General features: G+C 43.8%; 1 protein-coding gene across 1 annotated transcript in view; it reads left to right on the top strand.

Moving 5' to 3' along the window:
• PLB1 (phospholipase B1) overlaps positions 1-19,505 on the top strand; it is a 123,751-nt gene that overhangs the window by 8,162 nt on the left and 96,084 nt on the right. The window contains 12 exon segments of the mRNA XM_054021455.1: positions 1,726-1,789; positions 2,663-2,721; positions 4,857-4,897; positions 6,069-6,112; positions 6,918-7,002; positions 8,346-8,397; positions 9,538-9,624; positions 12,761-12,823; positions 14,686-14,778; positions 16,013-16,078; positions 16,775-16,879; positions 19,327-19,422. Coding sequence (XP_053877430.1) covers positions 1,726-1,789; positions 2,663-2,721; positions 4,857-4,897; positions 6,069-6,112; positions 6,918-7,002; positions 8,346-8,397; positions 9,538-9,624; positions 12,761-12,823; positions 14,686-14,778; positions 16,013-16,078; positions 16,775-16,879; positions 19,327-19,422 — 855 coding nt within the window.

Below are 19,505 nucleotides of genomic sequence, written 5' to 3'. Positions count from 1 at the left end.
CTGGTCCTAACCCCTTGCCAATGATGAGTGGCCATTACAGACTGCAGTCTGCCCCAGTGAGTGGGGGCTAGATGATGACTGGCAGTAGCCACTGAGGCAAGGTGGGTTTAGAGGGTTGGGGGTTCCTCTGGGAGGGGAGACCCAGAATGTGGGGGTACTGCTGGGGGCAGAATCCTGAGGAAAGGGGGCCCCGGGGTCTGGGAGGGACATGGGGCCTAAGGCAGGTGAGACACTGGCCCGAAGGAGGTGCTCTGGAGTTGGAGCTGAGCTAATTCCCAAACTACCAGCAGGAGGCACTGTGCCGGTGAGTCAGCGCTTTGCTACAGGGACAAGGTGTCTGATGGGACTGGGACTGGAAGTTGGAAGGAGGGAGAGAGACTGGGACTGGTTGCAATGTTGCTAACCCCAAAGTTTCCAAAATCACAAGTCAGACCCCAAAAATCAAGAATTTTTTTTTTAAAGTTTGTATTGTGTTTTTGATCTGCCACAATAGTAAGATCATCAGAGGCAGAAAGTCTGGCTCCCTTTGCTATGCCATTGTTCTCCTGAGTGCCTGCCAGCAGAGTTCTCTCAGGAGCTGCATTACCACATGCTGAGCTCTCCAAGGCGGCAGACTAGTGGCTGTAGAGAGGGCTCTGCAGGAAGTAATGCTAACTGAAGTATCATTAACAGTACTGCCAACCTAAGAGATCAAATATCATGCATCAGACTCCATAACATCCATGAGATAATTTTAAAAAGATTATATTGTGATTTGTTCTGCCTTTTGATTTTTGAACTCCCCCTGCCCACCCACAGGGTGTGTGTGAGACAATTAATGTTGCCCACTCTCCCAAATGTATTGGATAAGGTGATTTTGGCCCTCGGAGCTCTCACCCTCACATTTACCTGTCCTCTGCCAAGCAATTAATTCTGCCCCAATCCAAATCAGTTCTGCCTCCCAGCCTCACCCCTGCTCCTTCTGCAGGTACAGGGCTTTTCTACCTCTCGCCAGGCCTGGGTGAGGCAGTTTCAGGGGATCTTCACCCCCCTCAACTCTTTCCCAGGCTCGGTGTTGCAGGCAATGGGGAAGAGCAAAGAAGCTGTCCCTGTTACTCACAGGGGAAGGAGAGAACGGAGCTGTCCTGATCTGCTAGGCTCCCTCCTCTCCCTCCCTTCCTGTGAGACTGATGTTGGCTCTTGAAGGGAGGGGAAAGTGCTGCCTGCTTCCTGAAGCAGCTTTTATTGGCTGCTCTCCTAGCTCTGACTAGCTGTTTTCCCCATTGCCCCGCCTCCTGGGATTTCCCCCAGGCAGGGCTGAAATTTGCAAGAGGGCTGGAGCTTCTCCTGTCACTGGGCAACTGGCTCCAGCCCCTGCCAAAATCACAAGAATGTGCAACACTGTGGTTGGGCAGAGACTGGGACTAGGAACCAGAGCTGGGGAGACGGGGCCTGGAAACTGGGGAGGGAAACAGGAGGATTGGAGGGGCAGCAGGGTCCCGGGCGGCTCCCCACCCCTCAGCACTTAAGATTTAGTTAGGGGTATTTTTAGTAAACGTCACGGACAGGTCACTGCCCTGTCTGTGACTTTTACTAAAAATACCCATGACTAAATCGTAGCCTTAGCCATGCTGTAACCATTTGGTGAATAGAGATTTTCCGGCCTCTTGATCCAACACTTTCCCTCAGCCTAAATACCCTTGTTAAAAAGAAAAGAACCCAAAATATATCTGTTTGCTGTTACAGCCTCTGAGAAGATTCCAGTTTCCATGTGAGCTAGAGAAGGTGTCTCATTCTCCTCCATCTTCAGGTTTGTGTTTAAAAATCATCCTCTTGGAGGCTTTTCCTGCTCTAAGTTTGTAGGGAGACATGGACTTGGTCTTCACTACAGGGTTAGGTCAACGTAAGCTGCTTTGCATTGACCTAGCTGTGGGAGTGTCTTCTTTTAAATTTGGCTCCTGCCAATATAAGTGCCTCTCTATGCCGATTTAGTAACACCACCTCCCTGAGTAGTGTACAGTCACTGTCAATGTAATAAGGTCGATGCAGTGTCAGTATAGACACTGTGTTGCTTAAATTGACTGTTATTGGCTTCCAGGAGTCATACCACAATGCCCCACACTGACAATACAATCGATACAAGCGCTCCTGGTGAGGACATGCACTGTTGGCACAAGCAGCTAAGTGTTTGCACACACAAACGATTTAGTGGCTGTATGCTGATGTAAGTTAGGTTGACATAATTTTGTAATGTAGACATGGCTATGGACTGAGTTTGAGTCTGGGAACTAGGAATTCCTGAGTTCTAATCCAGACTGTAATAATGGGGCAAGTGACTTTACAAGTCTGCCTCACTTTCTCCATCCTGTATTGGGGATAATGATACCTATGTCAACAACTCAAAGGAGTGTTGTGTGATCTGTTATTTGCGAAGTGTTTTGAGGATGAAGGCTGAAATTTCCGAAGGAGGCTAAGGGAGTCAGGCACCCAAATCTCATTGAAATTCAATGAGTATTGGACTGCTAATTGCCTTTGGCTGCTTTAAAACTCCCAGCTGAAAAGCCCACTATAAATGCCAATAATGATTATAATTTACTCTGCTGTGTTTTCACATTGGAGAATGTAATTATTTTTTCAAAGCCACTGATCTTTCTAACGTGGAGACCTTGATTTATCTCTGCAGTTCATACTCTGAGACCATCTGACATTAAAGCAATTGCTGGCATAGGAATTTTGCAAACTGTAAGTATAACAGTGAGGTGTGTTGACTATAACACTTCACCTTTAAGAGCTAAGACCCGTTTCTGTTGAAATCAATAACAAAACTCCGGCTAAGTTGAATGGTGCAGAATGTGGGCCCTAATTAAGTTCTGTACTTGCTGGTGGTGTGATCAAGACTCAAAACTTTTCACATGTGTTAAAGATTTCGAGTGAATGGTGACTAGAGGTAGCTGATATTAACTGCTTACCATGGGATAGCTCTGATTCTATCAGTACCCAACTGACTTCATGCAGGAGGAAATGCAATCAGGGTCTAAAAACACTTGCACAGAGAGAAGCTATTTGATTAGCGAACTCTTTAACTTTGCAAATATAGGCATAACAAAATCCAATAGCTGGAAGATGAAGCTAGAAAAATTCAAACTGGAAATGAAGTGCCATTTTTATCAGTAACTAACTATTGGAACAGGTTACCAAGAGATGTGGTGGATTTTTCCATCATGTGAAGTCTTTACATTGAGATCAGATGCCTGTCTAAAAAGGATGCTCTGGTTCAACCACAGAATTATGGGCTTTCACTGGGTGAAATTCTCTGGCCTGTGCTATGCAGATGTTCAGACTAGATGATCATCATTTTCCCTTCTGGCTTTATGAATCCGAGTATAAATCTATGGAAGAGAGTTGGACTGAAACAGGAATGTTTGATCAGAAGTCCCTTGAGTGTTAGGGAAGCTTGGATCCACATCTGGATCAAAATTTTGTAGCCCAGGCCCATAACTACAAAATAACGAAGTTGCTTGTGACAACTACCATATATTTCCTACTCTGTATTTCTAAATACTGCAGAATCAACAGGAAAGGATCTTGTGGAGCTGTTGGTGGGTTTTTTGTTTGTTTGGGGTTTTTTTTGATTTGCTTCAAAACAAGATTGAAATCCCAGTTGCTGAAATATGAGGGAGTCCCATTTGGGTAACCATCTTTCCTGTTGAAATTGAGATGCAGAATACAGTATTGCTATAGCACTAGGAACTGGAAATCCCTTAATTTCTTTGTTCTGCCCTAATTAGCCTGAAATTTATACTGAATGTGTGTTGTGGGATAACTGGAGATGCACAGAGAGGGGAAAACAGGGATAGGAGAAACCAGAAAGGTTTGGGGGAAATCTCATACTTCTAGAAGTTTCACAAACAATTTAACATTTTAGAGCCTCATCCTGTGAGGTGCTGTGCATCCTCAACTCCCTTTGCAGCGGAGTGTGCTTAGCATCTTGTAGGAAATACTTAGAACCTCACAGAGTTGAGATACATATTTGTAAAACATCTCAGTACTACCAATCTATCTGCCATAACTTCCATAAGGTTTTGGGTTGCGGAACCCATGAATTTCTAACAGTCAGAATTACTGTATTCCTCCTGATTTCTCCCCTTTTGAGAAGAATTATGACACTTGGTCTGCCCTAATTCTTGAGTTTCTTTTACCCGAACCAAGAATCCTTCTGTCTTCCCTTGTATCTCAGCACATGGTCTTCCATATTAAAAAGACTCTTCTTATGTTAATGCCTTGAATGGCGTGGGTGAGATGCTATAGAAAGAAATATATGAATAGCTTGCATTTAAGACATGCAGCCTTTGGGAAAGGGGACATCTCTCGGTCTGTCTCTGGGTTCAACCAAAAGCCCACTGAAATCAGCAGGAATCTATCTATTTTAGGACTGTACACTGCCTCCCATAACTATAGAAACTGGGCACCTTCCATATAAAATCAGTACCAATAGCTACATCCCTAGTGTACTTCCTAGAGTCTTGTTGACTTAAATGGACTTTGGATCATGTCCCCTGTTTGAAAGAGATTGGGCCAACAGAAACTTCAATATAGTTTAAAAAGCAGTTCATTCAGCTATAAAAAAGTGTGGTATTTCATCTTTTAAAACTCTTTTGATACATGGAATGCACCATTAGAATGTACCAAAGCAATGGTCTCCAAACTGTAAGCAAACTGCAAAAAGGAAACCTTTAATTAGGTGTTGTAATTTAAAATGCAGTGCAGAAAATGGCTATTTACCACAGTGACTATCTGAAATATAAAACTGGAGTATGACAGAGTAGGCTACTATTTGCTTATTAATAACACTTTTATTGTTCCATGATTATTTACAGACCCCAGATTCTAGGATAGATCATGAAGATTTACTCCAAAGGTAACAGTGAACTTTCATTGGTTAGCACTGGCAACTGCTATGATGTCAATTTACACAGCTGCACATGACAGGGATGAGGACCAGATTCTAAACTCAGAAGTACCCAATTTTCATCCCATCCTCAAAATTGTTCTTGTGCCTGAGTGGCAAGAGCAGCGTAGAGATCTTTATTGAAAAATTGGAATCTGAGCCATTATGTCCCTAGTCATCCTTAGTTGGTAGCTATAGTTTTTGCTTAAAGAGCACCTTTTACCCCAGGATGTCAGATGTTTTATAAACGTTGAGTAAGCCTCATAAAAACTATGATGAAGCCTGTATAGTTAGTGGTATCACCCCCTGCTTACAGATGGAGAAAAAAGAGAAGGGACTTGCCCAAAGTCATACAAGAAGCCATTAGTAAGAATGAAGAACAGAATCCATGAGTCCTGGTGCCTAGTCCCCTGCGCTAACCTCGGAACCACATTCCATGGATGCTGGAATGATACCCAGTGCTCCTTGGCCATGTTTTATACTGTTGTATTACCACACGTCAGGGTTGTTACATTTGAAGTAAACTAAAAGTCTGATCCTCAGTTGGTGCAAATCTATTTAGCTCCATTGCAGTCACTAGAGCTATGCCAGTTTACAACAGCTAAAGTTCTGGCCCTAAGTAAAAGTAGACTAAAATTTAAAAACTATACTTCTAACTAGGCATGTACAAACATACAAGCCCACTCACTGGTGAGTGCCATTGCAGGGCCAAATGCATTAACCGGGCACTGAAATTGTTAGTTTCCCTGCATAAATGCAGCTACTTGCACGCACACTATTTATGTAAATGTTTAGCAGAGGGGTATAGGTTGGATGGGAACAAGGTTGATAAGTTACATACAAATACCGTTGGGAAAGAGTTGACAGTTACTGTTTCCTTTACCTTTATGTTAAGCCCTGAAATCAGTGTTCTGTTGTGACTCAACAACAGCGGGTGGCATTACTAAAATCTAGGGAAAGTAGAGGAGACAGATCCCGTTCTGATGGGGGAGCGGGTTTAGTGATTTTGTCAGCTGTCAGAAGAAACAGAGCTCTGAGCTCCGGCCTTCTTATGTTAAGAAGAAATCAGTACTGTGCTGTAACATGATTTTGATTTATGAGAAATGTGACAAATCAGCTCAGGTTTTTCTTCTGTTTATAGCCCAGAAAGGACCCTCCTTCAGGCGAGCATGGGAACACTATCAGGTGTGTCTTGCTGCGTTGTTCTCAACACTGAACTCTAGGCAAATCCATTGCCAGGTATCATTAAAAGCATGGTTGGTCCTGCAGCTTTGCTAGGCTCTTTAGAGAGGGTGCAGCACCAGTGCATAGCGCAGCCATAAGTGGGGTGTCAGACTGATCTAGGGGAGGGCCACTCTGGAGGCAGAATGCAAATCCCCTGGAGTGCAAGGGAATCTCACAGAACAGCTCTCCAATGACCTCTCCAGCTGACGTTTTGGATAGCACTGACTTGCTCTGGAGAGCGTTGTAGCCACCTCTCCTCGGGTGCAGAGAGGATCACCACAACATTGGGATTAGGGAGGGTACTCTTTCCATCTCCCCAAAATCTTCACCCTAGCATGTTAATGTCTCCTTCATTTTCCATGGGTGCAAATGGGGCTCTTTTTAATCTTGGAAATCCCTTCAGTGCTGGGGGAAGTTGGTGGTACAGGTTCCCTGTAAATATCCTCTATTCCATATAATGTCCCATGACGGTCTAAAATCCAGCTCTGCACACAGCTCCTGTTGCTAAAATTGGGAGATACCCAATATGCAGGCATCACCAGGGCTAGAACAAATAATTCCAACTTCATGCCACTGTTTCAAAACTCATAACGCTGAGGAACAACATCACTGATAAGAGTGGAGGGTCCCTGATGTAGCATCTATAATGCCTACCAAGAAGCCAGAGATCCTAGCAGTTTGTGGCTGATTTGATTCCATTAAGGGTGAAGTGGCAGAGCAGTAGTTCCCAGGATCTTGGATTATACTGACTGTGTGTGTTGTTCAGCTCTTGTTAGCAGGTTTAACCCCTCTGTACTGCATCAGCCACTTCCTCTCAAAACTAGCGGAGCAGCATCAGGAACCAAAGCTATGTAAGTTCTTTTTTTAGCTGAAGAATGAATTTAGTGTTGGTGAAAGGTACAGGGCTGAAAGCCCCGTGGGACTGAAGTCCTTTAACTGTACTCAGAACATGTACAGCAGGGACAGGACAAGCTTCCCTAACACCAAACCCCGCCAATGTGGCTCAACTTTCTCCTATCCTTAACAGGAGTGACACATGACTCTGTGGCTCAGGACCAGATTAACTCTCCTGTGGGATCAGGGCTATTAGATTTTTGTGGGGCCCCTGTATACAAGTCTTTTTCCTATTTTAAAACAAAATGATCACAATTATGGAATCGAGGCTATTAACGCTGTACTAAACTTGCCTTTAATTAACAAAGCCGTTCTGTGGTTACATTTCAGTCTTAAAACATGTAGAATATAGATAAATTCATTCAAAATAGTTTACTTCTTACTTTAGAACAGCTGTTATATTATTTTCTTTCTAGGAGGGAGTTTGGATGCAGGAGCGGGCTCTAGGCTGGGGCAGAGTGTTGGGGTGTAGGAGAGGGTGTAAGGGGTGCAGGCTCTGAGAGGGAGTTTGGTGCAGGAAGGGATTTTGACCTGGGGCAGGGGGTTGGGGTGCAGGAAGGGGTGCAAGGTGCAGGCTCTGGCTGGGAGGCACTTACCACAGGTGGCTCCCAGCCGACAGTGCAGCAGGGCTTAGCCTGCCTGCCTTTCTGCCATAGCTCCACGTGCCAGCTGCTGGCATGTCTCTGCGCACCTCTGGGGGAGAGGGGGACAGCGTGTCTCCGTGTACTGCCCATGTCCACAGGTACCACCCCTGCAGCTCCTGCGGGGACAGAGCTGGGGGCAGAGGCAGTGTGTGGCGCTGCCTCCCCCCCACCCCAGGGGCTGCAGAGACTTGCCAGTGGCCGGCCACTTCTGGGAATGGCGTAGGTCCATGGCATGCAGATAGCCTGCCTGAGCCCTGCTGCACCTCTGGACTTTTCATGGCCCAGAGATCACAATTGACTGGCAGAGGCTCCAGGATTGACAAGTCTATCGTGATTGACAGGTGGTTGACCACTGAATTATGGATTTATTTTTGTGGGGCGTGCCTTAGCTCAAGATCCTGGGCTGCAGCCCCTGCATTAATCTGGCCCTTCTGTGGCCCATTTAACACACCAGATCTTTTGATTTCAGATCAGCCCTCCCTTTTTGCATCAGCAAAATAATGTTGTGGGCTTGAATGGGGGTAAACAGATGCCTAGCAACCTGACTGTGTCTTTGGATTTGTATTAAATCCCATGCTGTTCTTTTCAATGATTAAATCAGCCAAAGTATTCTTTAAAAATGACTTGACCATTTCTGCTTTCCTTTTGTGCAACAGAAGCATACTGGATCAAGCTAAAGAAATGGTGAAATGCATGAAAGAGAACCAGGTATATTTAAAACACTCAGGACTTCAAAGAGCCTAACCAGCACTTTGGGGAGGGAGGTGGGGGGGGGCGGTGAAAAGGGGAGGAAAGAAGTGAGGAAAAAATAGTCAAATTTCAAAACATTTTGAACTTCAAAATATTGATGAAATTTTGAAGTTCAAAATATTTTTGACCAGTTCTATTGAACACAAAACAAAGGGTCTGTTAGATATGGAAAATGCTGCCTTTTTTTAAAAAAATGTGGTTACTGAACTCCAGTGTTTCTATTAAAAACAAAATTAGACTTGCCATCCCAAAGAACCTACCGTTTGCTTCTGAAGATGTTTCTCCCTATTTGTCATGGTGTTCAAAATATTTGGTTAAAATTAATCTAGTTTGCCTCCTGCTAATCAAGGATGTTGGATCCCTATGATGGCATGTGGCCTTCTTAGGAATCCTGCTGGAATATAATCAAACTAAGTATGTTTCTCCCATTTCCTCATAGCACCTTAGGGTGGAATTATCACAAACACCCACTGAGTCTGCTCTCACAAACATCAATGGTTGACTTCAATGAGTGCAGCGTTAGGCTAATGATGGATGCTCTGAAAATCCTCTCCTGAAACTTCATGCACTAATTTCCTTGTATCCTGCCCCATTGTTTGTTTGGGTCTAAACAGTTGGAGACCTGTGACTTAGTAAAAGGGTCTTGGCCTAACTGGGAAATGTGGTTGTTCAACTGAGTGTGTTGCTCACTCACTATTTTCTGTGCTGGGAGCCCATGGCACTATATGGTCCTTGATGCTATGGGAGGCTGGCCCACAGGTGTTTGGGATTAGATTTAGCACAACATTTGGTGAATTCAAGTCTCCTGTGCAGCTGCTCTTGGGTATGTCTTGTGCAGCACAAAGCTAATATGGGTCAACAGGCCCCATACATCCATGTTCTCATGGCATCTGCATCACTCACAAGTGTTCAGCTGACTTGAACTCAGCTGATTCTGGTGGTTTTGGGTTTCTGCTAGAGGCTTCACTTAAACCCACAGGAAAGAGGGCTAACGGTTGGTGGCTGGGGAATGCCAGTGATGAGACGGGCTCTTACCTTCTCCCTAGCGCCATTGGTAACAATGTACCAACTGCTTTCTCTTGTGCTCTTTCCTTTCAGATGATAGATTTCCAAAATGACTGGAAGCTAATCACAGTTTTCTTTAGTGCTGAAAACCTGTGTTCTTCCTGTGCCTCCACCCACCAGGTAAGCTGCCTAGAGTGTGGTCTAAGTCTGAGCAAGGAATCCCAGCTCTGACTATGGGACCTTGGGATTATTATGAGCACTGACCTAAAACCTCAGCCATACGGGAACCTGAATCTAAGAGTTACTCATCCAGTCAGGAAACATACCATAAGACTCAAAACAACTTGAGTTAAGAATATATCAGCTGCAGAGCAAGACCTACCCGCAGATGCTACTGGTGAATAATTTCAAATAATGAATGAGAAGAGAGTGATCTCTTTGCACAGATACTACAGTGGTGGGAACTATGTAAGTACCAAAATACATTCTGTGAGCAGAAGAGGCATAAATTAATTCAATAAGTTATTCATTATGAATTTCTTGTCCACCTCAGCCCAGTACTCACTGAAGGAAAAATGCTACTCACTGAATCTCCAACAGCATCTGTCAGGGTTCCTTCCCCACTCTGAACTCTGGGGTACAGATGTGGGGACCCGCATGAAAGACCCCCTAAGCTTATTTTTACCAGCTTAGGTTAAAACTTTCCTAGGCACAAGTTCCACCTTGTCCTTGATCACTGCGACCATCAAATGATTTAAACAAACGTTCAGGGAGGGCCACTTGGAGCCCTACCTCCCCCCAAAATATCCCCCCAAGCCTCTACACCCCCTTTCCTAGGGAGGCTTGAGAATAATATCCTAACCAATTGGTTACAAATTGAGCACAAATCAACCCCCCCTGGGTCTTTAGAACACTGAAAAACAATCAGGGGGGGTTGATTGGGGGGAGGGATAGCTCAGTGGTTTGAGCATTGGCCTGCTAAACCCAGGGTTGTGAGTTCAATCCTTGAGGGGGCCACTTGGGAATCTGGGGCAAAATCAGTACTTGGTCCTGCTAGTGAAGGCAGGGGGCTGGACTCTATGACCTTTCAAGGTCCCTTCCAGTTCTAGGAGATGGGATATCTCCATTATTATTATAAGAAGTTTATTTAAAAAAAGATAAAAGAATCACCTCTGTAAAATCAGGATGGAAGATGACTTTACAGGGTAACAAAAAGATTCCAAACACAGAGGATTTCCCCTCTAGACAAAACTTTCAAGTTACAAAAACGGGGATAAACCTCCCTCTTAGCACAGGGAAAATTCACAAGCTAAAACAAAAGATAATCTAACACGTTTCTTTGCGATTACTTACTATTTCTGCAATACTAGATGCTTAGTCCATATATGGCTTAGGGAGATGTATTTACCCTTGCCTTGGTTCCTTTGCTGACTCCGAGAGAACAAAACAGACACAAACAAAAACCTTCCCCCACAGATCTGAAAGTATCTTCTCCCCTCATTGGTCTTTTTGGTCAAGTGCCAACCAGGTTATCTGAGCTTCTTAACCCTTTACAGGTAAAAGAGGAATTAACCCTTTACAGGGTAAAGAGGGATTTTATGCTACCCTTAGCTGTATGTTTATGACAGTACCTCCTAGAGCACTGCTGTTTTCTTAAGGATCTCCCATCTTGTCCAACTCGAGCTAGGCTGAGAGAGCTGACAAAATTGCAGACCTAGATGGTACGGCTGAAGTTGATTGGTATATCCAATCATTTTGCTTTGAGCAGCCAGTGTCCCAAGTCAGATTCTGATGTCTTGTGTGACTTAAGGTATGTCTACACTGCAGCGGGGAGTGCATCTCCCAGCCCAGGTAAACAGAAGTGCACTAGCTCTGCTTGAGCTAGCATGCTAAAAATAACCGTGTGAACTTTGTGGCACAGGCTAACCACTTAAGTACGTACTCCTATTGGCCTTGTGGGATAAGGGTTAAGGTTTGGACTCAGGTGGACAGCAGAAAAGGAACAAAAAAAACAAGTCTCTTTAAATGTGTAATATTTTTCTTTGCCCTAATTTTTCATCATTTAGTGAAAGGGTCTTGGCCACCTTCTTGCTTCTCTTGCTCATAGGTTACCTTCTTGCTTCTCTTTTTGATGTGTCTATTCTATGTGGGTTCTGGTATCTGAGCATCGTCTAATAGCACATTAAGCGATGTGACAATTCACTGCCAACATCGGCTGTGTCTTCATCATCCTGCCGAGGAGTTTCACCATTTTGGGGCACTCTGTCCACTGCAGTTTTACATTTGAGCATTTATATTTTGTACTGACCAATAAGCACCTTCCCGCTTGCCCAGCAAATTCAACTGGGGTCAAATTCAAACTGGAGAGATGAGCGAGTGGCAGATTCTCCCTCCTCTGGCGTCACTTGTCTCCTTGCTGAACCACCACGGCTATCGAGAACTCTTATCTCTGGCTCATAAAGTTTCTTTGAAAAAGCAATTTCTCTGCCTTTGGTGTGCATCAAGTTGTATTAAATTGTCTGTTTTTTGTTGTTTTTAAAAATCCTATGAAATGATAAAGCCTGAATCATCTTCTCTTTCCTCAAGGCTTTAATCGACCCTCTGAAAATTACTCTAGTCAAGGAGTAGAGAGGAGATAACTCTATAAATTCTTGAGAGGCAGTAACACAAAAGGAAAGGAGGAATCATTGAAGAGGGTTAAGGGGGCATAATAAGGAGTGAGCTGAAAAGTGGAAATTTAACCATGAGGTCAATTAGACTCAATGGAACATGTGCTAAGGAAAGTCACAGAAGTGCTTTTGCCAGAGGTAGCCAAGAGTGAATTGGATGAGGCATTTAAGAGGTTAAAATAGAGGCAATCCCCATGCTACACAAGGAGTGGATGATCTGTGACCGGAGTGTATCTTCCCGCAAAGAAGACAATATCTGTATGAAGATCATTTTCTGTTAGTAATGGCTTTGAGGTAATCTGCTCCAAGGATGGCATAATAGGTCTCTTCCATTTCAGAGTCTTTAGATAAAATCACAGCCTCAAAGAGTTTTTCGTTTAAATTGTCTAATCATACCCAGTTAAATCATATTATTGGATCCTAGATTCCTCTTGCCTTAGGTGCTGGATAAAGCCAAATCCACAATGTGACTATTACCAGTAGCATCTCTGGTACATTAGCTAAATGAATGGAGCCCATTGCTTCTGAGAAACATGTGACTTTTGCTTTTCCTGATGGTGGCTTGAATTGTCTTTTTTTCCAGCTCTGTGCCATGAGCACATGCATATTTCCACACCCCCCATTCTAAATTATTTCTCTCTTAACAGGAGAATTGCTCACTGGACAGCATGGAAAGACTTACCAGAGTCTTGGACTTCTTGTATCAAAGAGTAAGATCTCTTCACCAGGTTTAAGCCACTTACTGTACCTGACTCATTTGCCAGGTTACCCCAGATTCCCTGACTGAGGTACATGTACAGCTGCAAAGCTTCTGGGTTGAATTTTTAAAAGTGCCTAAGTCACTTAAGAGCACGTCTCCTTGAATTTAATGGGATTTGTGCTTCTAAGTCAGTCACTTTTGAAAATCCCACCTTTTGTCAGCAAATATTTTATTCACATACACTTTATACCAGGGCTGCCCAGAGGATTCAGGGGGCCTGGGGCAAAGCGGGGGAGCTGCGGAGCTTGTACGGGTCTTCAGCAGCATGGGGCCCTTCAGTCGCTCTGTGTCTTTGGCAGCACTGAAGGGCCCCCGCTGCCGAAATGCTGCCGAAGACCTGGACCGCCACCGGGCCAGGGCTCGCGGGGCATTTCAGTGGCGGGGGGCCCTTCAGTCGCTCCACGTATTTGGCAGCACTGAAGGGGCCCCCGCCACCGAAGACCCGGACCGCCGCCGGGCCAGGGCTCGTGGGGCCCCTCTGGGGCCCGGGGCAAATTGCCCCACTTGCCCCCCCCCATCCCAGGCGGCCCTGCTTTATAGATGAAAAGACATTTAAAAATGGTGATATATACAAAGTGACAACTAGATGTTTGGGTGTCCAGCTAAGGCCTATGCACCACTTAAGTCCTGTTTTGACATCTTAATTGGTGCATTAACCTTGTGACCTCTCTGCACAGGAGTAAATTTCACTCCTGTTGAGCCAGGCAGTACATGCTTATTTGTTGATGTAAAATACAGGGTTCTTGGGGACTAGTCAAACAATCAGACTAACTAACACACAAGATGTCAATCCTCTAGCAATGACTGGTGCAGACCAAAGATGGGCATCATCCATTTAAAACAATCATGTTGAGTTTTTTTCCCCTTTCCATTTTTGTCTTAAAACCTCAGTGCAAGTCATTTCCTGTTTGTTCACCCACCGTTCCAGGTAAATTATTTCAGTGAAATGTGCTGCACCTAGACCATACGGCTTTATTAATACAACTAGCATTTCTGAGTATATATCAATGGTAAAATAGAACCTTTCTATATTTACTGTTAATCCTAGCTAAGGTATTTGTATGGCACCCATCAAGAACTGTTCTTTCCTCTAACTAAGGTCTAATACATATGCAAAAACTATTATTCTTTGAATGTATTGGGCCAAACCCTGAAGCCTTTTAATAACTTTTTACTCAAATCTCACTCCACAGCTCAGCTGTCACCAGCTTCAGTGAAAGTTTTGCCTAAGTCCCATTGGCTCATTATCAGAATCTCTTCCCTTCCCTTCTTACGTTTCTGTTCATGTCACTCACGCTCATAACAATGAGATCTTTACGCATGTCCATTAGGAAAACTACATCTTGATTTGGGAGATGGGGATATGAGAGATTAGTAGGCCAGTGTAATAAGGAATATTTCACCTCTAGGCCTTGCATACTTCGCTATCTAAATGGTAGTTCACCTGTTTGATTGCAATCTAGGTCAGTAGTAAATGACAGCTGTCATCACCTGGTGGTCTTTCAGTGATATATGTAAAATGAGTTTATTTGCCACAGTTCACAACCTGTCTTCTCAAACTAACGTTACCCTGGCTGGCAGTCACAGGAGGAGGGCCAAGGACTGAATCAGCCATGACTGAGATCACTGATCCTTTGAGAGGGTCCCTCCTGGTCAGGGGTGATGCACATTGATGAGGCAGTTTGGAGGAAGCTGTACCAGTTCTGTGAATAAGTAGAAATCTTCACAGGCAATAAGAGTACTATTTTAAAAATGAATAAAAAGCTCTAATTGCAAATTCTGCATGTTCATTTTCTACCTTTGTTGCTGTAGGTCCCCAAAGCCTTTGTAAACCTGGTGGATTCCACTGAGTTCAGAATCTTCTCTCTTTCACACAGCAATCAGAATAAAATCAGGTAAAGAGATGTTCTTTGAACTACGTACGGGCCATGATCTCCCTTTAGTGTTCCTGCTAGTGTACTGTATTCCCCTTTCATCCCTCCCCAAAACATGGCAAGAATGCTTACATATTGACTGCACTGTATGTACTAGGGTCTTGTGAGCAGTGCATTTTAAGTTTTTTTCAGATGCCTTTAGTACCTAGCAAAATGAAATTCAGCACATTAACACCTGGAATGTTTTTCCTGCAGAAAATTTCTCATTAATGGCAAATAAATTCTAGGTCCCAGAAGCCATGAATCTCTAAAGGACTCAGATTCTAGAAGCCACAACGTTCAAAAAGGAATTCTTTGGATTAAAATATTTTATAAACAGCCATAACTACTTATTTAGCCATCTTGAAGCACTTCACAAGCTTGCATAGGAGACATTCCACCCATCAGTGAAATGCTGCATGCCAAAGGAGCATTAGCAATTACATAACAGTTTAGCAATGCTACACTGAAGTTTAGATCAAGAGCAAAGCTATTTAAGTTGAGAAGAGAAAGATCCCTTCTCCAATAGAGATTGCAAGGGGAGATTAAGTAAGCAAAATCTGATGACCAACATTTGAATTTGGCCAGTACCCCAGGGTCTACCCCTCTACTCTTGTAAAAAGTGCCGTGTGATCTTTAATAACTTCAGGACATCAGTTTTACATTTCACTCAAAAGATGGAGTAAATAGCCATTGCATAGAAATAGGTAGGTAGAGAGGCCAGATGTGCCTGCTTTAGGCACCAATGAAACTTCATTGAGTTATGGGTTGAATTTGGCTCAGTATTTACCAGCAATTCACAAATGATAATTAGTGTAGTATAAGGTATGGTGTGAGAATAACGGCACAGCTTGAGGGCTGCTACCACAATATTAAGGCAATAGTTCCTATGCAAAGTATTGCAAGAGTTCAGTTCGCTAATGCGACGGGAAATAGAAATGATTGAAAGCTAATGCCTTGGAAACCAATATAATTCTGGGATAAAGAAGTGGAAGAGCAAGGTGTCCCATGTGGTTTCCTGTCTTTGTCAATATGCAGCCTTCTGCATTGATGCTTATTGGGCCTTCAAACATGTTCTGACACTGAACTCTATTATGCCATTGTGACTGTCAGTGGCATATTAGAGTTCCAGTCATGGCCCCATCAAGCGAAAATTGTTACCTGAAAGTATTGGGGGGGGGGGGAGGGGGGGTTATGTTTTTTCATTCTGCAGTAATGCATCCAAGCAGCCATGTAACTGTGTTGATGAAGACTCCAAACTTGATGATGTCATATTGAGATGGTCCTACCAGGTATGGCTTTTCCCATGGTTTCTTGGTTTTTGTTCTAGGGTGGTAAAGGTAGACTGTTATGCTCATGTTCAAGGTTAGGGAGATGAGGGGTTATCGGTCTAATACAAATGTCACCAAAACTGATTATGGGGTAATCTATTCTGGCATCAGTAGCATGTGAGTGTAATATAATAGCATAATTAAGCAATCTCAGAACCTCTTGTAGATGCTAGTGATTTTATAGCTCGTAGTAACATAGGATTTGCCATATCTAATTAGAGCAGTGGTCCTTCTAGTCCAGTATCTGATCTCTGGTACTGACAAATGTCAGATGATTTAGAGGAAGCTGGAAACTTCCTATAATACAAGTGGCCAAATGTGCTGCTGTCTTGTGTCTCTAATTCCTTCTACAAGCTGCAGGAAACCAGGTTTTTATTCTTAAGCGTGAGATTTGATTACCTTCCTTAGCTGCTTTAAGAAAATGGTGTTAATCCAATGCAATTCTCTGAGCCACAGGGAGATTTCTAACTGTGGCATAAAATGTTTTAATTGAATTACTACTTTTGTCTTTGGCTACATCATTTGATTATTGTAGTTTATTAGGGATGGAGATGACCTTAAATTAATTTAAGCCATGGATAAATTGTACCGTGGTCTCTCCAGCCACAGGCTGGTGCTGATCCTGTTAAATGGTTGTTATTGTTATCTATCATTTAGAATGACTTGGAAAAGCTGCTGAAATCTGGGCGGTATGATGTGAGGGACGACTTCACCATTGTTCTGCAGCCTTTCCTCCAAGAAATAAATCTGCCTCATAGAATGGTGAGTGAACATCAACCATTCTCCTCCTTTCTAGGTCACCTTTGGTGACAACGACAGAAATATTCAGCTGATCCTGTCACAGAATCCTAGAATACTAGGGTTGAAAGAGACCTCGGGAGGTCACCTAGTCCAATCCCCTGCTCAAAGCAGGACCAACACCAACTAAATCATCCCAGCTAGGGCTTTGTCAAGCTGGGCCTTAAAAACCTCTAAGGATGGAGATTCCACCACCTCCCTAGGCTATCAAATCCCCCCCTCTCTCTCTTCTCTTCTGCAGACTAAATAACCCCAGTTCTCTCAGCCTCTCCTCATAAGTCATGTGCCCCAGCCCCCTAATCATTTTCATTGCCCTCCGCTGAACTCTCTCCAATTTGTCCACATCCCTTCTGTAGTGGGGGGGACCAAAACTGGACACAATACTCCAGGTGTGGCCTCACCAGTGCCAAATAGAGGGGAATGATCACTTCCCTTGATCTGCTGGCAATGCTCCTACTAATACAGCCCAATATGCCGTTGGCCTTCTTGGCAAGGGCACACTGACTCATATCCAGCTTCTTGTCCACTCTAATCCCCAGGTCCTTTTCTGCAGAACTGCTGCTTAGCTAGTCGATCCCTAGCCTGTAGCGGTGCATGGGATTCTTCCTTCCTAAGTACAGGACTCTGTACTTGTCCTTGTTGAACTTCAGGTTGAGGAAGAATATGCTAATAGGATTAACAGAGCCTGATTTGGAAAAAAGAGCTATTTCTCTAAGCTGATGAATGGTATTTTAAAAGCACTGGCCTAAAGAACTTGATTGTGACCTTTTTGATAGCACATATAGTACAATATTTTTCAAGTAAAAGCCAGTGTTTGAAAGACTTTAGTAGCTCATGCACAACATCCTGCGGGTCTCGGCAGCTCTGTTGTATATCAAAGCAAATGAAGAAACCAAGTGCAATATAGCTTTACATTTAAAAATGGCTAGTAGCTGAAAGCCTCTGCTGTCGCAGTGTAATTCTTAAAATCGTGTGTGTCAAAGAACTGAAAATGACTGAAAATTTAAACTAGACAGCAACAGACCACAAATTCCAGTGGAAGAATCATAAATATGTAGAGTTGGAAGGGACCTCAAGAGGTCATCTAGTAAGTCCATCCTTCCCACACGGAGGCAGACTAAATATATCTAGGCCATCCCTGACAGGTGTTTATTTAATCTATTCTTAAAAAACCTACAGTGACAGGGATTCCACAGCCTCCCTATTACTAACCTTTCTGCGATAAAGTTCTATCTGCTGCAATGAAATCTATACTTCGGGGATTCAGACAACAACTTATTCCTAGATGGTCATGTGATGCAGCCAGACTATATCAGAAATTTAAATCACCCCAGAACAAACACAAGGTTATAAAAGTGGAGACTTTTTTCACCTTCTAGATCAAACCAGGCAATAGCAATATAAAGAAACTGTTTCCAAGCTGAACTTCATGCATTATGGTCAAAAGCCTGGCAAATTATTAAAAGACTGAATGGAGATTATAGTCTGGACAAAAGAGAATAGCCAATCACAGAAAACTCCATTGCATCCCAGCTGGTGGCCAATGGCAGAGCTCCTAACTGAGATAAAGCCTTCAGCTGTGCAGTTAAAATGATGGTTGGTTGCTGAGAGATGGCAGTCTCTGGGAGTGGACATGAACCCGATGGCTGCTTTTACCAGTCAAGAGCATGACCAGACTGTACATCAACTCTTGGTCCAGATAACATCCACAATGAGTTTGTCTCTCACCTCGGGCCAAATCATCAAAAGTTGGCTGCTTCAGTTTCTGATCATTGGACTCAGGATTGCAGCCTCCCAAAAATTCAGTGCAGAGCAAAGATCCTAGTTGTTCCCAAGCCAGGGAAATCATTGGCAGGCCCCAAGGGCTACCGACTGCTGTCTCTGCTGCATGATACCTACAAAGTCCTGGAGAGACTAATTCTGATACAGATTAATGAGGTCATCTATCCTCAGCTGGTCCAACCCCCTTGCCAGTGATGAGTGGCCATTACAGACTGCAGTCTGCCCCAGGGAAAGGGGGCTGGATAATGACTGGCAGTAGCCAGTGAGGCAAAGTGGGCTTAGAGAGTTGGGGGTTCCCAGACTGCTGCACATGTGACTCTCGCTATCACTACCTGCTTTGCAGTTACTCTGATCTTCCTGCTATATTATGGAATGTATTGCTTTTTCAGAGCTGCCTCCTAGTACCAAGTACATCAGTCACGTCTCAGAACAGTGTCCTGTTCTGTCTCTACTGAGAGGCTGCAGTGGAGGTCAGCTTCTTGTGCATGTCTGCTTGTTCAGATTATTTTTAAAATGTTTTTTTCCAAGTGCTAAGTATCATTTTCTCCTCCAAGCATTGGTTCTAGGCCTTATGCATAAATAAGGTAGTGCTGTTCCACTACGTCATTCTAAAATGCTTTCCCTTCCAGGGCTGGCAAGTTAATGGCATTTCCATACCAAAGACGCCAGAAGAAATCACTGAAGAGGAGTGCTCTGCCTTGGGCGTGGGTCTCTGGAACAACATGGTAAGAAGTGTTGAAGATGTTAGGGCTGATTAGGCTTAGCACAAATGCCTGGAACCTCAAAGCCAGCCAGTCCTTAAGTAGGG

Source organism: Malaclemys terrapin, chromosome 3 (assembly GCF_027887155.1).
Source record: "Malaclemys terrapin pileata isolate rMalTer1 chromosome 3, rMalTer1.hap1, whole genome shotgun sequence".
NCBI classification, from domain to species: domain Eukaryota; kingdom Metazoa; phylum Chordata; order Testudines; family Emydidae; genus Malaclemys; species Malaclemys terrapin.
This window is presented reverse-complemented; position numbering and strand designations above follow the sequence as displayed.